The sequence below is a fragment of the Hydra vulgaris genome, chromosome 15 (assembly GCF_038396675.1).
Source record: "Hydra vulgaris chromosome 15, alternate assembly HydraT2T_AEP".
Lineage (NCBI taxonomy): Eukaryota > Metazoa > Cnidaria > Hydrozoa > Anthoathecata > Hydridae > Hydra > Hydra vulgaris.
In genome coordinates, this window is record NC_088934.1 from 31,467,278 (window position 1) to 31,490,528 (window position 23,251).

At 26.9% G+C, this 23,251-nt stretch overlaps 1 protein-coding gene and 1 long non-coding RNA gene across 3 annotated transcripts in view; one reads left to right on the forward strand and one right to left on the reverse strand.

Annotated features, from left to right (window-relative positions):
* LOC136092128 (coadhesin-like) overlaps positions 1-23,251 on the forward strand; it is a 104,680-nt gene that overhangs the window by 35,587 nt on the left and 45,842 nt on the right. For both annotated transcript variants that reach the window (XM_065819848.1, XM_065819847.1), the window contains exon 3: positions 7,732-7,857. In XM_065819848.1, the coding sequence (XP_065675920.1) occupies positions 7,732-7,857 (126 nt within the window). The remainder of the gene's footprint in view (positions 1-7,731; positions 7,858-23,251) is intronic.
* On the reverse strand, positions 11,081-13,199 carry LOC136092129 (uncharacterized). Its single transcript, XR_010644213.1, has 5 exons — positions 12,411-13,199; positions 12,099-12,327; positions 11,844-12,016; positions 11,274-11,370; positions 11,081-11,192 (listed from the first exon to the last, which is right to left on the reverse strand). It is a non-coding gene; the product is annotated as an uncharacterized LOC136092129 (long non-coding RNA).

Genomic DNA, 23,251 nt, shown 5'->3' on the forward strand with positions numbered 1-23,251 from the left:
TATATATATATATATATATATATACAAATATATTTATAAATATATATAAATGTTTAATATATACTTATAGAATATATATATTTAATTGAATATATATATATATATATATATATATATGTATGTATATATATATATATATATATATATATATGTATATATATATTTTTATATACATAAATATATATATATATATATATATATATATATATATATATATATATATATATATATATATATATATATATATATATATAACATATATCTTTGTATATATATACATATATATATATATATATATATATATATATATATATATATATATATATATATATATATATATATATATACATATATTTATATATATATATACGTATATAAATATATATATATATATATATTTATATATATATATATATATATATATAAATATATATATTATATAAATATCAATCCATCAATCAAAATGTATTGACAAGCTCAAGGCCCAATAATAGTATTATTTGTATACAAATAGTAAAATCAAGTGGTTTAGAATGAAACAAAGACTAACGCACTTGAATTAAACAAAACCCAAGAAAATCAAAATGAAATTAACTTAAGATGAAAAATTAAAATGTTATAAATATATATGCGTTTTAATTCATATACACACACATATATATATATATATATATATATATATATATATATATATATATATATATATATATATATATATATATATATATATATATATTCATATATATATAGATATAAAAATATATAAGCATATAAACATAAATATATATATATATATATATATATATATATATATATATATATATGTATATATATATATTCATATATACATATATATATATATATATATAAATATATATATATAAATATATATATTTATATATATATATAAATATATATATTTATATATATATATATATATCTACTAGGGTGTTTCATTTTTTATCAATTTTCGAATTCGAACTCGCGAATCGATTTATAAATTGATTATTTGTATAAAAATAAGTTTGAGTAAAAAAAAAAAAAACACTTTTATTTTTAGGGTCCCCCCCAGTTCGATTTGGGCCAAAAATGATGGGTGTTTTAAAGGCCTGGCGGGAACCTTAAAATTTATCAAAATTTTTTTTTTATTCCTTTAAATGTTATATGTTGGATTGAATATTAATCACATAAATGGAGCATGTTGAAAAAATTAAGATATTAGTCTACAGAATTTTTTAAAATTGGTAAAAAATCCAAGTTTGCCATCTTAAAAATCTATTTTATCACTTAATCGCGTATAAAAAACATTTTTGATTTTTTAATAAACTGTTTCAAGACGCGGAAAAATCAATAACCTAGATTTTTTTTAATAATAGTGTCAAATGAGGTATATACAGTTCTAAAAAAATATTTTTTATCCTTCGAGGTAACCTTACCCTTACGCTAACCTTAATAGTCTAATAACAATTGTTTGTTTTAGTTATTTTTATAATAAAAAAGACTTAATGAACTTACTGCAACATTGTTAAAAGTGGTATTGTTGTTATTAGTTTTATTGCTTCAAGATTAGAAAGTATATGGTTGCTTTTCAACTTTAAATGATTTTCTTGGTATTGTTGCAAAGTTTTTTTTGGTTTTGTAAAAAACAAAAAAGAAAAAAGAATAATATGTTTAAGTATAATTAAATAAAAAATACGTATTTTCAAATCAATATTACATCATTAAATAAAAGTCATCATTTAAAAACTATATTATCTATTTTGCAATTGCTTGATATGCTAATTACAAATCTTCTTTACTCTTTGCCTTGTTTAGGTTTTCTTTTCTTTGGTGAATAGCTAGCAGTAAGTCCTGACATTCGTCTTCATTGTGAACGTTATTTACAAAGTCTGATACAACTTTAATAGATCTTAATATAGATTTAATAGTTTTTTCCGGGTTTGGAAACAGTTTATTAGGGTATAAAAAAAGTTTTTTATACGCAACCGAGTAATAAAATAGGTTTTCGTGAAATAAAATTTGGATTTTTCACTAATTTCAAAATATTATGTAAACTAATTTTTTTATTTTTTTGACATGCCTTTTTTATGTGATAAACATTCAATCCAACATATAACATTTAAAAAAAAAAAGAAAAATTTAGATAAATTTTAAGGTCCCCGCCAGGCGTTTAAAACACCCGACAATTTTGGCCCAAATTCGAAATGGCGGAGACCCTAAAAATTAAATTTTTTTTTTTTTTTTTGCTCAAACTTATTTTTATACAAATAGTCAATTTATAAATCGATTCGCGAGTTCGATTTCAAAAATTGATAAAATATGAAACACCCTAATATATACATATATATATATATATATATATATATATATATATATATATATATATAGTATATATATATATATATATATATATACATATATATATAATTATATATATATAAATATATAATTGTTTACTTAGTGCTTTATATTTCCTGGAACGCACTGGAACGGCATCTTTTTTTTGATATGTAGAGTTTTTTTGCTTGATATAAACAATTTTTTTCTCGTATTATTATATTTTGTAAATAGTTAATTTTTATATATTAAACATTCTTTGCAGATTTGAAAACATTACAGCGTTGCATTTCAAAATTTGCTCGAGAAGAATTTACTTTATTTTCATCCTATTTTAATAGCGTTCGTTTTTATGACGCCAAGTTCTTTGTTTTTCCAATTATATTCAGAAAAACATACAATTTCTTTAAAAAGCCTATGGTTGTGTGAGTAACAAATATTAATTTCACAGCCATTTGCGTTATTAAGAAATCTTTAAAGAAATTCTATTGTTTCAGTGTTTGTCCGAATAATTATCTCACAGCACCTCACGCAACTTAAAAAAGATTTTAGAATAAAAATAGATCTTTTTTAAAAAATTACCAAGCTGTTAGTTTTTTTCATAATTAGTTTTGCGTTATTTTGTTTAATTGATATTTTTATATCAGTATTTAAATATATAAATTAGGTTATAACTTTGAATTTAAAACGCTAAAATTAGAAAATTCATTAACGATACAATAAAAGTTACTGTTGCAAATACTGTTGTAAATTTTTTGTTTTAAAAATCTCGGTGGATTCTCCTGTTCAGAAAAAAATCAAATTAAATGCAAAAGAAACAGAAGAAATTAAAGTTACAACGTCAGATTTACCTTCTGCAGACAATGACACTAATTATAGCTGGCCAATTTGCTGAACTTTAGAGCAAAAAACAGAGTTTTGTTCCTAAAACGAGTGGCTTTGTTTTCGAGAAAAAAGTTCGGTTGCATTACCTGCCAAAAAGTGAAAAAACTTGGCGTACAAGCTGAGATTGGAATGAAAATATCTAAAGAATTGTTCAATAATGAAGTTTCTTATTATGGTGAAAATAGAAAGCAACAGTTAAGTTCGTTACGTAAGAAAATATTTGATCACAAAGAATCTGTAGGACATCAAGCTGCATTAAAGATGGTAGAAGAAGCTAAAAAAGAGACAATATTTTAAAATCTTAAACGCGTGAAAGAGAAACAATATTTTAAAATCTTAAACGCGTGAAAAAGAAACAATCTTTTAAAATCTTTAACGCGTGAGAAAATTGTAACAGCAAACATTTTTCGAACAGCAAATAAAGTTGCTAAAGGAAATCAGTCTTTTAATAATTTTGAAATGGTAATTGATCTTTAAGAAATTAATGGAGTTGAAATGGGTTGTATTCTACATTCAACAAACGCATGCATTGATATTGTCAATCATATAGGTAACAAAATGAGGAAAAAAATTATTGATGAAGTCATGAAGTCAAAGAGTAAGATTTCAATAATTATTGATGAATCAACCACTATAAGTCAAAAATCAACACTGATAGTGCACATTCGGTGCTGTGTAAAAGGCAGCGGAATGAATTCACCAATCAATTTATTTTTGGACTTAGTGGAGCATGAAAGTGTTACGGCTAAAGGACTATTTTTTGCTTTACTTGAATGTCTGCATTCTTATGGGATGAAAGATGAATATTTGAAAAATTATTTAGTTTCTGTAGCATGTGATGGCGCAGCAGTGATGTTAGGATGCAAAAGTGGCGTTTTTAAATTAAGCACTGAATAGTTTCCTTTTGTTATAGTTTGGATTTGTGCTAATAGACTGGAACTATCAGTAGGCAATACTATTAGGGAGATCTCAACTATTAACAGATTCAAATCAGTTCTTGATAAGCTTTACGTCGTGTATCATGCTTCCCCCCAAAAAAGCAGAGAGTTACGTTCATGCGCAGAATTACTTTATATTCAGCTGCTGAAAAATGGTCAAATTTTAAATACACGTTGGGTGTCATCTAGTTTCCATTCATTTTTTGCAGTATGGGAAAATTACGAAGCGCTTGTGAAACATTTTGAGGAAGCGATGGTTGATCCTACAAGGGACAAAAACGAAAAATCCACTTATGCAGGTTTAAAAACAAAAAATTACATCAACAGAGTTTTTAATGGATCTAGGATTAATGTGTGATGCTCTCCGAGAATTATCGGAATTGTGTTTGGACCTACAAGAGCGCAATATTGATCTATACAAAGCAAATCAAAAAATTAAAGCTCTTGTTCAAGTATTCGAAGAAAGAAGAAATAATGGTGGTCCCTATTACAAATTTGCTTTAGTTTCATCACAGAATCTCCGTTTTTATGGAGTTTTACTTCACAATAAAAATTCCAAAAACAATTCAGCTACTAATCCTAACGCCATTTATATAAAACTAAATGAGTCAATTGAAAAAAGGTTGCTTGCTGACAAAGATGTTGAATTAACTCAGAAGGCTCGCATCTTAGATCAAAATCATGAGCCTGATAACATAAACAACCTAGTGACATTTGGAGAAACTGAAATCAGAAATCTGTCGTTAAGACTAAATGAAAGAGAAATGATTAAATGAAATAAGAAATGTTAAATGAAAGAGAAATGATTCGTGGATTCCGTGAATACCTGACAGCAAAAACGTATCCTGAAAATTTAGTTCATTTGGTTCACGCTCTTCATACTATTTCCATTTCCTCAAGTGAATACGAACATGGGTTTTCACAGATAAATCTGATCATCACACCAACAAGGGCTTCATTAATGGCAAAAACAGTTTCAACGTTGTTATTCAAGCTTCGATCCTTCAAAGTACGTTGATTTGTAGTTACTTAGCGGAAGGCATTCAGCAGTAGACACTAAGAGCAAGTTAAGGAGACGAGAGGATATGTCCAAAGAAAATTTGAAAAAACTATGGGATTTGTTATAAAAGTTTATAGTGTTGTAAAGTTTGCAATTTATATACAGTGACTGACCCCTCCCCCACTCACCCCCTATCCAAAAAAAACATCTGTCATAATTTGAAAGAAAGCTTCTTTTATTGGAAAACGGTTTCTTTTATTTGTTTCGCCTTTATGTGTATAATGTACGGGGGAGCCTATCAACAGCTATACATATAAAAATTATTTATAAATTAAATTACTAATTTCTGCCTCATTTTTGAAATATAAAGAAAAATACAGATGAGTTCCGGCACCTTTTTTTTTAAAAGAAAAGGACTGTGTTTACATATATATATGTATATATATATATATATATACGTGTATGCAAATATATATTTGTATATATATATATATATATATATATATATATATATATATATATATATATACATATATATGCATTTATATACAGTCATTAACACAAAGAAGCTTGATTGCATGTCATTATATAACCAGGTAAATCACATTTTACTTTGACGATTTGACTGTGGGTATTTCAAAAAACGATTATACTTTTAGACTAAAATCTTTATTAGTAAACATTACCTTACTTATGAGCGTTTCGCGAATGAATATGTTTGTTAAGAATTTTTAACTTTAATTAAATATGAAAAAGTTCCTGCATTAAACCTTTAGTGAAATACGAAAGGTTTAATGCACAAGTATTTTTATTCAGCGCATTTATAAAGTTTGTTTTGAAAAAGCGGTTATCAAATTGTCTAAGCAAAATGTGATTTGCTTGATCAAGTAATGAAGTGCAATCACACGACTTCCTGTGAATGACTATACATATTTGTATATATATATATATATATATATATATATATATATATATATATATATATATATATATATATATATATAAAAACATATATATATATATATATATATATATATTATTTATATATATATATAGATATATATATTTATATATATACATATATATATATTTATATATATATATATATATATATATATATATATTTATATATATATATATATATATATATACATTTATATTTATATATATATATATATATATATATATATATATATATATATATATATATATATATATATGTTTTTATATATATATATATATATGTATATATGTAGATAGATAGATAGATATAAATATATATAAAGATACATAGTGGCAAATATAGTAAAAAGTAAACAATTACAACTCACAATTTGTTTTAAACATAACACAGAGTTTCATACATGTAAGTGATCGTTTATGATTTCCGCCCTTCCCTTTAAAGTTCAACTTATTCTAGATTTGTCTTTTTATCTATTTCTTGATTTACTTCCTGCATCAGATAATATTAATCTTTAAAGCATAACAAGATAATCTTTTATAGATAGATTTTAAATGCTAAAGTGATGTTGCTTGTTGAATTGTCAGACTAATTTACATTATTTTTACAATTTTTGCAGGATATTTTTTTGCAGTGTTAACAGATTAAAACATTATAATTAATTATCGGTGCATCTACATGATCCTACACATATGATTTAGTTGCTTCTAATTTTTTTAATGCCGTTTATGTACATTTAATTCTTTTTGTTAACTGATATTTTAGATGTATATATTATGAATGTCGTTATTTATTAGTAAAATAATTTTCTACAAATTCGACATGAACAAATATCAATAAGTTAATAGCAATTAATTACTTGGTTAATTAAATATCTTTGGTTCATAAAACATAATTAAATACATATATAATGACATGGTTCTTAAGTTTTTCTCCGAAAATTAACGTTTGGCAAAGTAACTGTTTCAAAATAATCCATTTTGACATAAACTTTTATATTTTATCATTGTTTAAATAATTAATTTTTTATGTTGTTCATGTTTTGTGATTTTGAAACTATTTTTTATTTACAAACATTTTTTATATAAAGATGTTTAATTTTCAAATTTCTAACCATTTAGCAAACATATTTTCACAATGAGCTTTCAAACTCTGTAAAAGCGCTTGTTTTGCAAATGCAACATCCGAAGGTGCTAATTTGTATGTTGCAAAAAAGCTTTATTTTGAAATTCAACTCGGGAAATGCTGTGTTTCGGAATGCAATACAGCATTTTCCAAATTTCTTAATTTAAAATATATTTTTTATTTTGGTATAAAAAAGTACTTTTACGTATTATGTATGCTTCAAATTGAAAATTTAGTATATTAAAATAATAATAAAGAAAGTTGTCAATTGATTGCTATGACATGAAATCGGCTGAAACTTTTGATCACAAAGAATTTTTTCAAAATTTTAGTCATCATTTGACTTATGTATGAACATATATTTAATGTTTATTTTAAGTTTAAACAATTGATATTGTAACACGTTGCACCTATATTTATGTTGCTTTATAGTTGATATGTTTTGACTAACATTTTTTAATATGTTTCTTTACAATTGTTATCAGATATTGATGAATGTGCAAGCATGACTAATTATTGCAACTTCACGAACAGTGATTGTGTGAACACCAACGGAAGTTACAATTGTATTTGCAAGTCTGGGTGGCAATTGAACAACAACAGCTGTTTTGGTCAGTATTGTGTAATGTTTGTTTATTTTAATTTAGCCTATTGTTTTTATGGTTAGCCCCTATGACCACATTATTTACTAGGCATTTACGATAGTTTAGTGTTAGTCTCTAGGCCCACATTATTGTGTATTTTTCTGTTGTATTAATTGTACGAAATACATTTAAATAGAAAAACTGTAGGTTTCTTTTTTCATGTATTTTGGTTTCAAGTTTCATAAATATAAGTTATATATAAGTTCAGAAAACCGATCTTATTACATGTATGTCCATTAAAATCTAATTAGAATTCAATTTTTTTTGACTTTTTTTTGTGCACGAATATACAAATATTTAAATGTACACATTAAAATATTTGTAAATTCGCGTTATGACAATTTTTTTTAAGTATGTAGTGTTTTCTGCATAATGCATCATATACGTAGACTTTCTTATTTGAGAATATAGTTTTTTAAACAGTTTTTTATTTATGGGAATAATGTGACATCTAATGTTCCATATGTAAAAACCTGAACATTTTTGTTGTATTTTTATGTTTGCAATAGTTTACTACAAATACCAATACATAACAACAAATTTTGAGTATCCAAGACAAATTTAGCATGTCGAACCATATGCTTTTTATGTGCATACTGGTTTCCTATTTTTAATAAAAAGATTGGGAAATAAAATATTTGCAGTTAGTGTAGTATTATAACTTATTATATTGTCTTATAATAACAGTTTTGTGTTGTTTTTGTAAGAAAATATACTATGGACTTCTGTCTTATATTCCGTTTTTTTGAGTTTTGCTTCTTTATGATGACAGAAAACAATTACAATTTAGCTTTTTAAGAATCATGAATGGTTTTCAATTTAACATTTAAATAGTATAATCTTTAATCAAACAATTTGAATTATAGATTTGTTTTTCAACTTCACTTCCAACAAGGCTGTAAACAACCACTTTTAGAGTTGGAAGTTACTGGAAGAGAAAAGATGAAGTTTATAGTGCAAGATAACGATTGACAGACGACTTAGAATATTGTAAATTATATGAACAGGAGCAAGACAAAGAAAGAACAAAATAAAGGAAGTAATTTCTAAAGAACTTAAGTTCTAGGGAAAAAAACTGGACGAATAATAATTTTTAGAGCACTTAGGAACAGTCACAGTAAAAGAATGAGACCTAATAGAATGATGAGTAACATGAGATTTTTAGTAGATGTCGCAAGAGACGCTAGCTCTTTAGACCAGAGAAAGAGATGCAACATTACAATGATGTGATAAGGGTTGCAGGTTGGCTGCAAGAGCTGGTCCAACTATGTTAATAGTCTCTTTTTGCACGTTATATAAGAAAGAAAGGGCATCATTGGAAGATTCACCCCAGTTATGGGAACAGTATCCACACAAGGAAGGATTTAAGATTTATAGAGATAAAGAATAGCATCCGGAGTAAGAAAGTGGCAAGCATCATAAAGAGATTTTATTCTTAGCATATGTTAATTTTGAAATCAATTTGATATATGAATTCCAAGAAAGATCAAAAGTAATAGGTAATCCTAGAAGATTAAGGGTAGATGGCTCATCAAGGACATTACCAATTATAAATTAAGGAAGATCTAGATTATTGCGATAATAGTTTGCTGAAAAAAGTTGAGTTTTATCTGAGTTATAATACACCAGCTACTGTGAGTCTCATGCCGGAGCAGAAGTGAGATTCTTTTCAAGCTCAAATGCCCCGTTCAAGCAATCAGAGAGTGATGGCTTCTTATCAAGACAATTAATAAATGCTACCTTATATTTGAGAATATCTGAAAGATCATTAGTATAAATTAAAAAGAGTATAGAATAGAACCTTGAGGAACCCTGATGTGATAGGATATGAAAATAAGTACTGTCCATGAAGGACAACTTTAATGGTACGATTTGTGAGAAAGGATTCATCTTAAAGATGCAACCTGATACACTGTAAGAAAAAGCTTATTGAGTAGACCAGCATATTAAACTTTATCAAAAGCTTAGAAATATCAAGAGCGATAGCCTTAACTTTTCCACATTCATATAATGCAAGATAAAACCTATAGCCTCTAACTGTTAGCAAATCAGCTGTCAAGCAAGATGATCAAATCCATATTGATGATAAAAATATAGGTTAATAGATTCAAGATGAGAGGTTCAGTGTTTGTTAATTAAACACTCAAAAACCTTGCTTATAATAGGAAGATAGCTAATGGGACAGTAGTAAAACAAATCAGATTGCTCTCCAGAATTTTCGAAATTAGGGATAACAAATGCCACTTTCCAGCAACAAGACTCTGATAAGCACTTGTTAAATAGTTTTGAAAGTATAGACTAAAATTGCATTTCAAACTTTAAACTATAACTCAAGCTGTAAATTATAACGGTAAACTACGCTCTTTTAAACTCCGCTAAACGAGAAAATTATAAGATGATATTTAAATATGACAGATATTATGTTAAAAAAGTATCAATTACAAACTAATGTTGAAATAATACAATTTTATGGCAACGCGACTGCCCCTCTTACCGCAGAGCGCACTAGAGGTGTAGGGTGGGGTGGGGAGGGTAAATTTTTTTTTTTTTCGCGATTCTTTTGTGTTAATTTGAGCCCTGTATATACACTGTCCTCCAAAAATTAGCAACCAAATAAACAAAAACAGTGTTTAATTTTATTTTAAACTTTAATTTTCATAAAAACTAGCAGAAAGCAATCCATAATACGGGTTACGGTTGGTCTGTTACTTAATTTATAGTGGCTATTTTCCAAAAATTAAAGTTGCGAAACCTTAACTAATATCCTTTAAGAAAAACGCCTTCAAAAAAAAAATTAAACCATCTGTAAAATTAAAATAAGTTAATTTACCAATTATTTCACGTTATTTGAGTAAGTTACAACTGACATACATCATATCAGTGTGTGGCAGAACCATTGACCTAGACATTACTAAGTTCAACACAATACGTTTTTAGTTAATGTCACAAAATAATAATACTTCATCATGCTTTAAATTGACGAAAAAGTAAAGCTAAATTCTTGTTATATTTTTTAAAACATGAACTTTAATTTATAAGATTAATATGAAGTGAACGTAAGTTATTCATGAGTTATTAATTTTTTTGTATCACCTTGATACATGTTTCATTAAAAAGGAAATTGTCTTTAAAACATTAAATGCACACAACTAAATACATTTGTTATAAATAACTAAGCAATTGAGTACAAATACGTATCAAACAAAAAAAAGTTAATTTACAATCAAACATGTGTATAACAAATTGTAAAAAATATGTAAAATTTGATCTTTTATATTGCATTAATGCGTCATATGACAAACCTAAAATAAAAATTGGAACAGATAAGTAGACATAAAAGAAAAAAAACAAACAAAAACAAATAAAACCGGAAAACAATTTACCTGCTTTTTGGTAGCCTGTTGTCATACTTAAACTGCTGTCATGATGCAGCTTGTCAATGTTGTTTTATGACGTTATTTCACGTTGGCTTTTAGCAAACTTTAGTTAAATTTAAAAAACATTACAATAGATTTATAATATTTTAATTAAAAAGCAAAAAAACAAATGCTTCAAGGAGCCAAACTAAAAACATTAAAAATAAAAAATCAAATAGAGATATAAATAAATTGCATTTATTTAGCTAAATAGTCTTGGCTTATAGTAAATTTTAAAAGCAGTGTTTTCAATAAACTAAACTACCAATTAATTATTTTTAACAATAGAATGTAGCATCATATTATGATGATTGGTTAATAAATCAATTTAATTAAATTTAAGTTTATTTGGTGAAAAACAAATAAAGTTTTAATTAAAAAAAGACAAAAACAAACCAAATATACAGCAATATATTATAAAATGAAAGTACAAATTAGAAAAAAAAAATTTAAAATTTAAAAAAAAAAAAAATCATTGAAGAAAAAGCGGCAGCAAAAAAGTTATAAATATCTTCACTGATAAAAGACCTATTCAACCTTTTGGTTGCTGTATTTTCCTCAGTGTCTCCCAACTCCCCGGTATGGATGAGCCCTCCATTTGTAGAATGGCTCATCTATACCACCATTACTTCGCCACTTGAAGGAACTCTACGAGAGAGGCCCTTGGTGTTGGAACCAATATCTTTGGTAATGCTCAAATGTTAACGACTCTAAAATTAAAAATAGAAGGATATAATAAAAATTAAAAATATTTTCTTTTTTTTTTAATCAAAATATAAAGCATAATCTCACCATTTTCACAGGATGAAGAGGATGCTAAAAATAATAATAATAAAAAAAGTGAATTAAAAAGGGTTAAACTTGTGAAAAATTTAATTTTAATAAAATTATGAGTAAAATGCAAACAATATAAAAATGTCATATTTATATTAAATAATTCTTTTACCTATTTAACATATTTCTCCATACAAAATATATAAAATTTAAAACACAGCCCTACCAGTTATACTTCTACCAGACACTAAAGGCAAAATATATACCTCAGAATAATTGATAGAATAATATTTAGATATAAATAAATATATAATAATATTTTTTTTTTACCTATTCCCCTCATTTCTTCCATGAAGTTGTCTAAAGTAATAAAAAAGATAACTGTAGCTAAAACTAACAAAAACTAAACTAAAATTAACTATAAACTAAGTCAAAACTAAAAAAAACTTTAAATTTTAATATCTGTACCTCAGAAGACAAAGGTCGGTTATCCAGTTTTTTGTGAAAATGAGTTATGTATGAGACCTTTTTAGTTTTTTCAGTATCTACATAGGTATTAAGACTGTTTTCCTACAACAATGTGAAACAAAGTTTGGTCAAGTTAAAAGGTCTGGTGTCCCCACAATGTTCAATGGAAAAATGTCTGTAGTCCAGAAGTGACTTTTTACTTTTTTTATTTAACTTTTTATTTTTGTCAAAGTTATATTTCATAGGCCTCAAGACAAATTAAATAAAACACACACACAAAAAAAAAAAAATTTAACCATCAAGAATAAGCCAGTTAAGACTAATTATTTTACTATTTATTCTCTCCTGGACAATTTCTAAAATGTGACAACTGACTTGGACTTTTGAGGTACAGATATAAATGCTTTATTTATTTAACTATACTAATCATATAATTTATAATTTGTTTTTTTTTCCAACTCTCCTAAAAGAAAAAAGAAAATAAAGATTAAGTACTTGAAGTTATTAAATTCCAGTTACAGGACAAATAAACAAACTCCTGTTAACAAATATCTTATAGCAAAAACACTGACTTATTTCAGTCTTCAATTCTGTGTCTAAACAATAAAAGCACTTAAATATATAGACGTTAAAATATCTACTTAACTTTTTACAAAGAAATTCACTTAACTAATATAACTATTATAATTATCAGCTCTCTCTTGATCAACTAAAGAATATAAATCTTAATTAAACTAACTTCATGTAAAATAATAAAAAGCTGTCTTACTAGAAAATTTTATATTTCTTTTCTTTATTATTGACAATATAATTTTATGTAGTACTTAAGTTCTAGGGCTTGTTGTATAAAATTATAAAAACCTACTGTTTTACTTTAAAGTCAACAACAATATTTTAAAAAACATTTTAGTTACTTTATAAAAAAAAAAAACTTTTTAAACTTACTACCTCTCTCTTTATTGTTGTCAACTAAACAGAAAAACAAACAAACAACTGATAGTAAATTTTTGCTTTGGTAGTAGGTTATTAAATAGATTTAATAAATCTTTGATCTATTTAATCTGCTCTAACAGTCAACAACCTTATCATTAAACTCTACAAGCTGATGTAATTTAACATAAATATATTTTTTAAGTAATTAAAAAAATTTAAGATTATAAAATATAAGATTTTAAAAACCTAAATTTTAAACCTAATCTAAATGAATTATTAAAAAGTAATTCTTTTCCTTTTTAAAAAGCAAAAATGCTTTTTAACTTACTTTCTCCAATAATAATGTTGTCATCTAAACAGAAAAGCAAACAAATATTGAAGCCGATTTTTTCTTAAACCTCTTTAATTACTTCAATGTTGAAATAAATGTATAATCTTTCTGAATTGAATTAATTTTCAAAAATTTACGTTTAAACCATTTTACTATTGCAAAGTTAATTTAAATCAGCCAACCTATACGAACTGCAATTTATAACATTTAATTATAACAAAATGGAATAAAACTTACTTCTTAGTAATTCAACGACTAAAAATAAAAATATATTTAAGAACTAACTACGTAAAATGATACAAATCAGTAGCATTATACATATCTTAATAAATACAAATCTTCATCTTCAACATTTTAAGACATTCTATTAATTCGATATAAAAAATAAAAATAAGTATGCTTAAAAACAAATTTAATAAAGGTAATAGACATATTAAGATATCAAAAAATGTAAGCGAATAAAATGTTTAAACAGAATATAATTTACTTGAAAGATATGATAAGATGTATTTAAACAGATATAATAGAAACGTGCTTTTTAAATGTCTGGAAATTCCAATCTCAAAATTACAGAACAGAAGAAAAACTAACAGCGCACGAACGAAACTGTCCATCACTATGTGTAACAAAACAACCAAGAGTAACAAAAAAATAAAATTGCATTCAACTTATTGCTTTACATTATTACAAATCAAATACGATTAGCATATTCAATTAATTACATTATGATTATGAGTAGCAATTTTAATCAATGCCTAAAATAACTCATCTATTTATAAATAAATCATCAATTTTAATCAATGATTAAGATTCATCAATGCGTCTATCTCATTATGCAACTAATTAGTTTATACACTAATATGTGCAGTAAACATATTTGGACATAAGAGCCAGTTTGTATTAACTCCATTTGTTGTAAATGAGTAAAATACAAATTTGATATTTAAGTTTTTAAGTGACATTTCTTGAAGTACATAAATATATAATAAGTTATGAAACATCAAAACAGCATTATACTAATTTTTCTTTTTTGTGATATTTCGACCTGTTTAAGCACAAATCGTCATCTGACATAAAATAAAATATAAAAAAAAATTTGATATTTATGTCGCATATTCTGTCTGAGCCATATAGCCTTCTAATCGTTATTTATTGCGGTTTAACCGCAGTCAATTAAATCTTAAATCCATTTTATGAGCCAAAAAATCTTAAAATAGTTTTTTTTACTATACTATCACATTTATACTTACAATGTACTATCACATTTAGCTACCAAAAATGTTTTAAATTGGCTTTTAAAGGTTACGTTACGTTCATAGTTTTTAACTTGACATAATTTCATGATTGTAAACCAAGCTGACTGCACCCGGGTCTTGTTAAGTCTATTCAACACAGACAATTTTTATATTATATTTATGGCCTCTTTGTTTCAATAGTTTTTTCGTAAATGGTAATTTGCTACCATTTACTAAAAATTCTTTTTATTACTCGGAATTTAATTCTCGTAAATATTTTGACACAAATAAGAGACCTCCCTTCCTTGTTTTTGCCTTAATGGTGGCCAGGAGAATAAAGTTATTTTTATTTAGAGTGATCAAGTTTTTGATGAAGACCTTTTACCAAAATAATAAAATATAAAACAACGAGATACATTTGTAAGAATTTTTTCTTTTTAATATATACAAGAATTTAACATATATAAGAATTTTTTCTTTCCTCAAAAGTGTTGCAAATGCAAACTAAGCTAATTAATTAGTTAAACCCGTTATAAAATTTAAGTAACTTGGTATTTGACAAATGCGCTAAACTACAATATTCTCCATGTATTTTATTTGTTTTTAGTTACAACCCCTCTTTAAAAACATCCCTAAAGTTACTTACAACAAATTATTAGGCATAAAATAGAGAAATTTATATTAAAAATCGAACTAATTGCATATATTTATATCATTTTAATAGACAAAATTTACAATAAAAGGAAATCAGGGTTTTTTTTATAAATCGTATAAATGCGTCAATCATAAATCTTAAGGAAAAAAAAAAAAGGAATTATGATACCATAATTACAAAAAAATAAATATAAACAAAAAAGATATACCACAAAAAAACTCAAAACCGATTTACCTATTTAGAAACCTATGTTAATATGGCAGTTAATATAAACAGTTATCGAAAATGTAACTATAAAATCTGTTTCCAAGTACAATAGAATTAACAATACTAAAAAAAAAAAATTAAATAAGGATATAAATTGTATTTTTAGCAAAATGTTGTCTTGGTTTTTAGTAAATAAATAAAAGCAATAAGTTCCAATAATGAAACTACCAATTATTCATTTTTAACAATAGACACCAACATGAAAGTAAGCCAAGCAGTCTATCAACACAAAACATCGCAACAATTACACATAACAGTAGAATATTTACAACCTTGATCCTAAAATCCAGCGAAAATAACAAACCAAATTACAATATGAAAGACAAAATTAGAAAACCAATTTTAAGTTAACTAGATTTATCTTTTACTAAACATATAAATACATAAAAGTATATTTCCTTTTATATTCAATACTAGTTATTCAGTTACTTGAAAGTTAGGATATTAAAACGCCCTGGATTTAAAGATCAAGGTTGCATACTCTCTTATACACATAACGCTAAACATTAACAGACATTATGTGTTTCCAGAATAATTAAAAAAAGGCTAGACAACGCAACCTAGCTTTAAAGCAGTAACACCGCCTGGCTCTAAACGCTGCCAAGTCACACATCTGCTATAAGTACATCGCTTGGCTGGCAAGGTTATCAAACTTGCTCAACATAATGCCAAGTCACACCACTTTGAAAACATGGAAACAACATAAGTTTAACATATATACAACTATAAACAAATATGGTTTTATATAACACATATAAACACATTCTATAACAATATTAAATGACAGATATGTTTATCAAAAACTATGAAAAAAAAATTAAAATAATAAATAAAGTTATACATACAAAATGTGCTCACAACCTTCAAACAGTAAATTTTCGAAATGAAAATCTAAAGACTATAAACTAAGAACATTAGAAAATAAAACATTATTTGTGTATCACTTTGCACCTACCATACCTTGAATGACATATTTATCAATCTTGAAAAACAACTATTAAATGCTCTAGTTCTTGAACATACAACATAGTTGACCATGAGAGAAACACGATTTTTTGAGATATACCCGAACTCTATCAAAGGTTTGACCTTGACTTTTATTAGTTTTCATTGAATAAGCCAATCTGTCAGGAAACTGACAATGTTTCAGAACAGAAGGTAAATTAGAATCTGATGGAGCCAACTGAATTCGAGGAACAAAAACCTGTTTACCACCGGAAACACCTGTCAAAACCTCTGCATCAATATAAATTTTTTGAAGAGCACAAACTTTCATTTGAGTCCCATTGCATTGCCCAGCTTTGAGATCTAAATTCCTATGTAGTATAATTGTACAACCAATTTTCAGTTTTAAACAATGAGGTGGCATACCTGAAGGAGTTAAGCTATTCAAAAGCTCAACAGGAAAATTATTTCTTTCATTACGGTCATCAGTATTAATTTTGATCAGCACTTAAATAAATTTTGACCTCACCCGGCAGACATTCAAGCACTTCTTCATTGATTGATAATGAATCAACATTCGTTGGTGTTAAAATCACGCGTTTAGAATAATCATTTTGATCAGCATCTCCAAAACTCTTTCCAACAATCGATTCATTTTCTCTAATAATGCACTGATTTGGTATTTCAATGCATCCTTTAATAGGATCCTCCTCTTTGACAGGAATAGTTCTATTTCCAAGTTTTAGTAGCGATTAGGAAAATTCACCTTCCCCATTTTGCACACTCATATTTTCAGTTAATGCAAACTTCTGCACCCATTGCCAATGCAAAAAACATTTTATACAAGATTCGACTATTTCAACTGGTTGTCCTCTTTTTACAACAGGCAGAATGCCTGAAGTCACCACCAAAAAGAATGATTTTCCTCCGAACGGAAAGTTGTTGTTGCTAATACCTTTTAACAACCTATCAATTGCATTTAAGGCATGTTTCGGTATCATGGATGTTTCATCAAGCAAAAACAAACTAACTTGTCTTAAAAAATGCCCGTGTATAGAGTTAGGAGTTACATTACATGTGCTACTATCCAATATTGGAACAGGAAGTTTAAATAAACCATGCAATGTAGATCCATTTGTAAGAAGAGTTGCTGCTATGCCAGTCCATGCAGCTGTAGCAGATTTAAAGCCCCTACTTATGGTTTCAGCAATCAAATAATTATAAGTTAAAAGATTTTTCCACTACCAGCTGGTCCATCCTTAAAAAATAATCTAGAATGTTGATTTTCTACACTTGGTTGCTCATTCAGTGCAGCAAGGAAAGCATTACATACATTTAATTGATTGACATAAAGCAACAGTCTCATTTGGCTGGCTTTGTCAATAGATTGTTGAATATTTTCATCAAAAATGTTCTAAATTTAGGCGCATAAACTTATCAATAACAGGCAAATTATAATCAGCCAGCATTTAACCGCTTTTATTTATAATCATTTCAATTTGATGAAGAGTAGCTTGTTCAGCTGTTAGAAGTGAAACTGAGTGGTGAATGAAATCTTCCATCATAAAAGCTTTGTATGTATTCCAGAGATGCAAAGGATTGTCAGGTTCACAAAAGGTCAAAATGATTGAAAGCAACTGTCTAATTTGCTTTGGCATACGTGTTAAAACCGCCTCAGAAAGAGTATTCTGCCATTTAGTGTCATCTTGCAACATACCTTTCAAAACACATGCTTCATGAAATGTTTCAAGGACAATACCATTAAGAGTATGCTCATACTCCCAAGATGTTGCACCTTTTGCTTGTAAAAGTAACAGTCTAAGAATAAACAATTCTCCAGTTGGATTAACTTTATACATTCTTACTATCACCTTATTACCACCCCTTTGTCTAACCTTCCATTTACAATGTTTATCATCAAATATAAAGTGACAAGGAATGTATACATACGAATAGCAATGTGCTCTTTCATTTTCAGTATTTAACATAAACCTTGCCGTTAGGTGTGTCACGTTGAGCCGCACGATATAAAGCCATTTGTTCTGCTCCTTCTGTAAAATACACTAATTGATTTTTAGGTAGATGAACTTTAAGGCGTATAATAGTGTGTGACATATGACTAATTGGATACTCGAAAATCGCCACAATGCTTCAGGTGCACTTACATAACGACAATCTAAAAAAGTGTTTACTTCATCATGATTAATTTGTTCATTTATTAAAATATTGGCACAATCGTGATCCTTGTATATATATTTGTACAAATATTTAAGAGCCTTAACAGAAATGCAAGCTTCAGCATTAATGTGAGCTTGATTTTTCTTTGATAACCATGGATTGTAAGGTACTATCCGGCGGTTATCTACATTGTTACCTTTAATACTGATAACCAAACCATTATCACGATGTCTATAGCGTAGATAACCATTATGAACTGCTACTGTGTTAGCATTAAATTCTTTAGGATAGTTTTTGCTGCACACCCCATCTTTTATGCATGGAGAAAGGTCTCGAATAACAATCGGATCTGGAAATTCTGCAGATATTAAATTATTGATATCATGAGCTGTTTCAAACTTATCATCATTTGCAAAGTGAAGTAAAATATGAACATGTGGCAAACCACGCTTTTGAAACTCAATAACCTGAACATGTGTTACAACTTTCCCTAATACACCGTACTTAAAAATGTCATTGAGAAAGTTATTTAATTTGAGTTTAAATACTCGAATAACCAAGTCAGGTCTATCATTTGCTGTCTGACCTGGGTATAAATTTTTAGTTATCTCACGCCATTTTGAATTGAAAGTGAAAGTAATTAAAAGATTTGGTTTACCATACTTTTTATTTATAGCAATAACATCTTCAAAGTTCTCCTTTAGAGCTCAAGGACTTTCTACATAAGTTGATGGCAAAACTACAACACACCCTGGTCTAACATTATAATCATTTCCAAGGTTTTTTACATGTTCGTGTAAGACATCATACTCCTTATTCTCAGTTTGTTTTGGTTATTTCTGATGAAACCAAGGCGCTTGCCTTCAATTTTAACATACGCATCAACAGCATATTGCTGAAACAGTTTTTTGCCCTGAAAGAGTAAAGAAAAAAATTGTCTAACTGAAAGTTTATAATTTTAACGCTGAGATAAAGTAACACAATTTCTAAGCAATTTAGCCCGTTCAGGGATGTGAACCAATTGATTATTCCAACTAGCATCACCCCTCACAAAAATTAGAGGATAAACCATAGGATCTAAGTTAACTTGATATCGTTTTAAGAGGATGACCTCTTGGGTAAATAACAAGTTTCCTGGAAGCAGGTGGTGCACCATTTTCACCAACAAATACAACTGCAACATCATTATGTGAAGGGAGATTAAAGCCACGTCTATAATGCCCCTCGAGTAAAGACATTTTTACAACTGACACTGACCAACCTTCTAGACCTGCTCAACGAATGTCTTCATCTTTCGCCGCTCGCCGAGCATTTTGCCCATCATTAATTTCACTCCACCTAAATCTATCTCTTTCATTTGTGCCACAAACAACTTGCCTTTTAACATCTCCATTTTGTAAACTAATATCTGCTTCTAGCCTAATATCATCCATTTAAAATTAACTTTTAATTGAAAGTGGTAATAAAAAATCTTAAACGAATATTGAAGATTGTGATCTTTTCTATATAATTTTTTTTCTACTCTAAATAGCAGACGAAAATTATTTTTATATATATCAGACTGTCATTTAAAACAAATTATACAATAATCTTTTGACTTTAAAAAAATATATATATCAGCTAGAAGATGTTTGAAAAAAAACTAGCTTAGCAAATAATAATAAAAAAATTATTAAAAACATGCATTTCTAAAAATAAACATACTGCTAACAAAGAAAAATTTAAAAAAAACGTTCTAAACCCTTTGTTGCAAACTTAAAAATTTTTCTTCAAAAAAAATTGTTAATAAACGCTTTTTTAAAAACTCACAACACTTTACAATATTTCTTTTTTTATACCACATTAATACATCATCTGATAAATCTAAAATAAAAAATGTAATGAATACGTAAATAAGAAAAACATTACATACAAAAAAAAAAAAATCAATGCACCTTATAGAAAAAGCTGTTGTGGTTTACTAGAGTAGTAGTTGTAAAATATTATTATTTCATGTTTTGCTATAAATATTTTGGAATCATGATGTTCCAGTATAAAATGATTTATACTGGAACATCATGATTCCAAAATATTTATAGCAAAATCATATAGTATACAGCGCTAAAGAAAAAAAATCAAACTGAGGTAAAACAAATTGTATATATGGCAAAATAATTAGTTTTGGCTTTTAGGGAATGAATAAAAGCAGTGATTTTTAATAAAATTACCTATTTACCATTTTTAACAATAGACACCAACATGAAGATAAGCCAAATGTCTATCAACTCAAAAGATAACAAAAAAACATCACAGCAACAACACACAACAATAGCACACACCATAAGTTAATATAATATGTATATAACATAACTTAAGTAAGATAACTTTTATACAAAGCAGAACATAAGTAACAACGTTAAGCAAAATGTTATTAAAATACATTATTATGTATTTTTTGACACTAAACACTATTGTGTAACCCTCTGTTATAAGTACATCACTTGGTTGGCAAAGTTGACAAATCTTACTCTTCACGTTTACAAAGTCACAGCACTTTGATATAAAAGTCACAACTTAATATAAACATATGGTTATATTTTAAACACAATAAATGTGTTTAAAAATGTATATAAGGTTAAATATATACCTTATATACATATTTAAACACATTTTTAAAAACAATTATATATCACATATTAACACATACACAAATAATATAAAACACTTTACATTATTATAAAAACACAGTGATAAAACATCTACAAAGCACTTTTTACCACATACACATATAAATCAAAAAAGTATAAATGCAAACAATAAACGTGTGCAAACAAAAATTTTCAAAATGACGCGAGAAAATTTAAAAAGATTCAAAGTAAACAAATTATATATTTACAAACAATACTCCTTACGTTTTTTTTTTCATAAGAACTCTAATCATCATAACAAAATTTTACCTTTACATACAATAACATGCTATGTCAGTGCACAGTGGGCCAGAATGCACTTTTACTGGACAAAATTCATAACTAATTTAATATTAGAGCTATATTCACTAAAATTAGTATGAGTACTAATAAGATGTCTGCGCTTTTTATGAAGGTAATATTTTTTTATTTCGTTGCTATGGATACCTTTATTTTGCTTAGCAACAACCTACTTTTGTTATCTGCAGATATTTTATAAGTGCTATATTCACTAAATTTGGCATGAGTACCAATATGAGATCACACTTCTTACAAAAGTGATAATTTTTTAAATTTGGTTGTTATGGATACTTATATTGCTTATTTACCGGATACTTTCCTTAATTACAAAGTGGTAAATTGATATTTGAATATCTTATCGGATTTTTGACCCACCTATATTGAATAAAAATTGAGTATTTAGGTAAATAATGTTTTAGGAATAATAAAAGCAAAAAGTAGTGCAAAAAAACGCTATCAATTTTAAATTACATCAAAAAATTATAAAACAATAATATCGTTTGAAGATTGTTTAAGTAATTGTAAAACATCTGAAGGAAATGCTTTATGATTTGTTTGGTGTGATGTTGATTTACGCAATGATGAAATAACAGGATCACTGGAAACTAGGAGTCTATTGATAAGATCAGTATTTGTTGCTTTTCTGGATGTTTTTCGGCTGAAATTTTCGCGATAAGATTTAAAGTCTTTATTTCTAGCCTCTTGAGCTTCCTCTGACATTAGTCCGATGGGTAATGTAAGGCTTTTAATTATGCCATGTCCATGTATCAATACTTTGTGAACTGATTGAGCAATGTAATACCATGGATAAAGGGACACATATAGTCTAAAAGTGTCAAAACAATAATCCTTGAACTTTAAGCAGTCTATTTCATATCCTGAAGAGAGCGTTACCAAGATAATGTAAAATCTGAATATAAGGTTTTGGTCAATACCCAGAATTTCAGCTGTTTGTTCATATGCTGCAAAAGCACGCCTTGAGGTATTGCCATCATTACTTGTTCCAGAACCACCACTTTTAGGGAAATCAACAACAAGTCCCATTTTGTTCATAAAATCAGTCTGAATCTTTTGTTTAGCTACAGATGCCTTTTCTTTGTGTTCTTAAGATCTTGCTTGCCACTTTCTTGTTTCTTTTTTATATGCAATGTGCAATAACATCTCAAAAAATCGAATCCATGCATGAAGACTGG